The 5000-nt window shown below is 41.2% G+C and overlaps 1 protein-coding gene across 2 annotated transcripts in view; it reads left to right on the top strand.

Annotated features, from left to right (window-relative positions):
- begain (brain-enriched guanylate kinase-associated) overlaps positions 1-2439 on the top strand; it is a 113593-nt gene extending 111154 nt beyond the window's left edge. For both annotated transcript variants that reach the window (XM_029460092.1, XM_029460091.1), the window contains exon 7: positions 1-2439. This exon is cut by the window's left edge and continues 489 nt beyond it. In XM_029460092.1, the coding sequence (XP_029315952.1) occupies positions 1-1053 (1053 nt within the window). In that variant the 3' untranslated portion in view covers positions 1054-2439.
- Positions 2440-5000: the final 2561 nt, after the last annotated feature.

The following is a 5000-nucleotide window of genomic DNA, read 5'->3' as shown; positions in this document are numbered from 1 at the left end:
TCCAGTTCCTACTCTAGCTTCAGCCTCGCATCGGACGAGAAGGGAGGAGTTAGTGGGGGTTGTGGGCGCACTGCCAGCAGCACCTTATCCTCGTCCCACCAGGGTCTCTATATGGACTGGCGAGATGGTGGCAGTGGGGACTATGAGCGCAAAAGCATGTCCTCTTATGATAAAGACAGCCTAAGCTTCCCCAAGTCCCTTAGCATCCAGCACATGGTGACCCCTAGGAGCCCGCAGAAGGGCACCTCACCAGCGTACACAAGGACGGCTTCATGCTTCAGTGAACCATACCATTCCAGCACCCCTCGCCTGGCCTCCTCTCACAGCATGGGGTCCACAACTGGACTGGGCCAGGCTCGTGGAGGAGCTCTGGACCGCCAAGGTGACGTCCAGGTTCCCGAGGACGACCTCAGCAACCGCTGGAGACAGCTCAGTGTGGAAGACATCAACACGTTCTCATCTTCCTACCGTAACATCACAGGGCGGGGCTCTCCGTACAGTTTCTCTGAGCGGCAATTTGCCATGGGCCCCTCCAGTAAGATCAAGGGGTCTCTCTACAGCAGCTTCCAAGAAGGAGATGACGTCTTCCACAGCCGCGTGCTGGACCAGTGTTTTGCTGTGGCCCCCCCTTCGCCCAGCCGCAGTCAGAAACCCATGGAGCATCGTAAGCAGGAGAAAACCTCTGTGCTGTATAGAACCAAGGAGGACAGTCAGGACTCAGACTGCAGTTTGTTCCTCTCAGGGAGCTCTAAAGAGAAGGAGAGCAGTGGGGCAGCAACGGTGACGAGCAGTGCCAAGAAGGACTACGTAAATCTGAGCGCAGACAGCTCGGCTGAGTCCTTACACCAAAGCTCCCTCGAAGCCTCAAGTCTTCAACACTACCCCAGCCCCAGGCCGAGCGTCCGGCCTCGCCCGAGCTCCAGCTCCGCTCTCAGTGTCGGCCCCGCACTCCCAAAGAAGACCTCTCCAAGATACCAAAAATTTGGCAGCACGGGGCTGACGAGGAAGGACAGTTTGACGAAGGCACAGCTATACGGTACGCTGCTGAACTGAGCAGGGAGAGATTTTCATTTTATGCATGATGATGATTCCTAACTTACTGTACTGTACTGTACTGTATGTCTCAAACGTTCCCTGCAGCAAACACATACTTGGTGTGATGGGGTATTAAGATGTTGTTGTTTTATGTATCTCTTAGCCAAGGCACGTTTCATGCAGTCTGCAACACCTTTTCTATCATATGTGATGATGCAGTGTAGCTCCTCGAGACCAGCTATTCTTTTTGTTTCAATGACGATGATGATAATTAGAGCCAGACACAGACCCGGCTACATGAACGTACTGTGCCGTTTGCTCTTTTTTGGTGTTAAAAACTGTTAGTAAAACCAGCAAAAGACCATTAATCCTTGCTTTAGTATATACAGTACAGATAATGGACTAAAGCGTGTGCAATGGGGTGACTTAATTACACATGTTTGGGAGAAGGAAGGTTATCCATTATGTATAGTGGACATTACTGACTGCGAGCTGTTAAAAAAAGATTTATTCATTCTCCATTTTGTCTTAAACAAAATGCATGCTGTATAATGCATATAGATAAGATGGAAAAACTCATTTCCAGCTCAATTGTTTCTCATGGGGACATCATCTGTAAACGGCACTTACTAAAAAGGATGTTTTATCACCACTTCCAAATTGGCTAAACAAGAGATATTAAAAGACATAAAGAAATAATATTTTATGCAAATGCCATGTAATATTTATAGCAAGACACTCAATTTATATTGTGAGAGCTCCTTCCTGATGCTAGATTTCTCACTTGTTTATTGGAAACTTAAAAATCTCTTATTTTATTTGTTGGAAAAATAGCCCAAGAAATATATACAGCATATAAAATAAGTACAATACTTTGCCAGGTGAACAACAAAATAAATGTACACATTCAGCAGAAAAATGGTTAAACACAACTGTGAGATTTTCAGACTGAATTCTTTCTTATTTTTGTATCTAAATGAGGCTCCACAGTGGTTACCCTCATACCAGGACACTTGTGAAATTGCCTTAATTCTGTTCAGTGGACAGAATGGTCTCCTTTACAACAACTGTGTACATACTATATTCTCTGCTGTATTGTTACTGTACGCATACACTGCTGTTACAGCATAGGTTCTTCCTGTCACACATAACACACACACACACACAAGGCCAGTTTCTTGGAAAAGGATTAAGTCCGTTCTTAGACTGGGGATATTTCTTTCAGTGGAGATCGCCATTGAGATTTGTTTTTAGTTAAAGACGACAAGGCTTAATCCCGGTCTTAAAAATCGGGCAAATTCCTACCACAATACAAACTCTTAAACACTGTTGGCACTACTTGCACAAAACAAAACGTGCTGGCACTTCTCATTTTCAGGAGAGATTAATTGGAAAATTCTGCAATGTATGCACAAAAAGTGCACCGAGAAGGTACTGATTAAAGACGAGAATGTACAGTCAGTGTGTTGTTTTTAAACCAGCATGCTCAATTAGGCTATTTTAGAGAAAACACTGTGAAAATAGACAAAGTGTGTATATATGCTTACAAGACATGCTGTCCTGTTGGTGAATAAAAAAAGAAATGTACAAGACCCTGCCTTATGTAAAATAAAGAGTTGCAGAGAGGTTGTCTTGCTGCTCCACAATCATGCTACCATCTGCTACTGTTACTGTATGGATGAAAAACTACAATGTTCCAACATCTGCGCGCCCTTTGGCATGTTAGATCTTGAAGGATTTCTTCCTGCCTGCGTAGCTCTAAAGATCTGAGAGGAATGGCGACAGGGATAAGCTAAATAATGGGAACTCAGCTTTGCCCTCGAGTAGTCACGTATAGATTTTTTCTGGAAGGCAATGCCTCTACCTCTCCCATTCCTGCAGATCTGGGAACTGGCTTAAGGCTGTTTTTTTTTTTTAAAGATTTAAAAAAACTGCATCTCTTCTTTTCAACCTTGGCATGTTATGAAGGTGAAGCTGTGCCACAAAAAGTCTTCTTTGGTACAATGTATAAGTATCTAAAGGGTTGAACGGTTTTTAATTCAATTTAACCAATGTACAGAGTGATTGAGAGGATATATGGGATTTTTGTTGTGGACATAATGTATAAAAAGAAATACTACATACACAATTGTTATTACACTATGACTATTTTTGATCCAGTTTCAGTTGATGTTATATTTATCGAATGTTTTGACCCTGAATGAAGAGGCTGTCCTGTTCTACCTCCAGCCCTGTTCCAGGAACAACAGGCCAGCTGTCTAAATGTCAACATATTTGTCTGTCTGATGCATGGTTATATATTTTTTGATGTACGTTTATTTACATAATAAAGATGGGTGTTGGGAAATACATTATGGACTTCCAAGGATATTGTTTCACATTACTTATTTCAAGAACTTTAAATCCTTAAGATCCTAGAAATGTCAGTTTTTGACTTCCTTGATGCATTTCTTGTGATTCAAATGGACTTCCTCAACTGATTGTAGCCCCTCCTCTGTATTAGTTATACTTTATTCATCTTAGCAGAGCCGCAATTAAGATGGATTTATCTCATCCTAAATTCCTGGAGTTATTTATTGTTATCCTGTTAAGAATGATCTTCAAGACGATGTCCATTTCAACATCCTCCTCGCCTAACCTTGTAAGTGTCAGTCAGCGAGCAGAGGTTAGCTGGGGAAGGGTTTAGGTTTTCAGTTTTTAATTCGTCTTTCTTTTGCCCAACTCTTTTTTTATTCCTTTTTGGAAAAGTTTCAGTTTAATTTGATTGATTTGATTCAATTGCTTTTTTTTTTTTTATCTGGTGAAAAGGAGGATTCACAGATGTGTAGGTGATGTTGGCCTGAATCATTCTTCCCCACTATCTTAAATACCCAATGTGACAGTTTATACACTGAACAGACATCTATCAACATAATGGTTAACGTGAAGATTTATGTGCTGAATTCAAAGTTTGGTTACTTAGGTAAGTAACCAAACTTTCAGAGACACCACCATGTTCAAAGATGAGAAGGCCATCCAATGCTCACCTTGTTCATAGAACTTTGGTCTTTTGAGGCCTCATTGTTTATTTCTCTCTAAATTGTATTAACATTAATGACACAGAAGGACGACAAACAGCAGGAGCTTTCGCCATTTAGCGCATGCAAATGATCATTTCGCTTCAAAAATTGCTTACTGGTCCTTTAAGACAATAACAATGTCAGTTGAACTATTGTTACCTACAGTATAAACAACTGCAGGGGGTAGAAAGAGTACTGAGCCATTAAAATGTCTTGACGCGCCAAACAGAAAATTTTATTTTAAGGACTGTTCTGCTCGATACTGAATAAAGATCACAAGCATCTGTCTGCACCTTACTGATCTGTTGTTGACTGGCAGGATTTTGGAAAAACCTGGCAATGTTTTGACAGATGTCTGCATATTTTCTTCAGTTCTCTGGTTGTCTCTCTGTGATGCTTTAAGCTGTCAGTGTGAAAATAAAATGTCACATCAGCGCACTGAGAACAAAAAGGCATAGAGGAAAGTGATGTGTATGCAGAATGTGGAATGAAAAACACTACTGATTAGAAAATGCCTAAACAGATTTTTTTCAAGAACATGATGGTGAAGTCCCTCGCTTTTTGGAGTGGAAAGCCGACTATAGTAGCATTAAGGTTGTGTGTGTGTGTGTGTGTGTGTGTGTGTGTGCACTCACTCTTTAAAGTGTAAAAACACTTCCTTTTATCTCACAGTGTTAAAACAATGTTAGATGGGCCGAATATGAAGAAACATACTTATTACGCAACATTTACACAATAGAGAAGTTCATATCAATGGGAATTTATAACCTTTGTTTCTCATTGAGATTAAAAATCTCTTTTTCAAGAGAGTCCTGGCCAAGATAGGCAGCAGCACAGTTACAGACAACAACAAAAAACAATCACAACATTAATTAAAACATTTACAGACACAGCGGTCTGCTTCAA

This window comes from Cottoperca gobio, chromosome 22, assembly GCF_900634415.1.
Source record: "Cottoperca gobio chromosome 22, fCotGob3.1, whole genome shotgun sequence".
Classification (NCBI taxonomy): domain Eukaryota; kingdom Metazoa; phylum Chordata; class Actinopteri; order Perciformes; family Bovichtidae; genus Cottoperca; species Cottoperca gobio.
The sequence above is the reverse complement of the archived record's forward strand: the minus strand, read 5'-3'. Positions and strand labels throughout refer to the sequence as shown.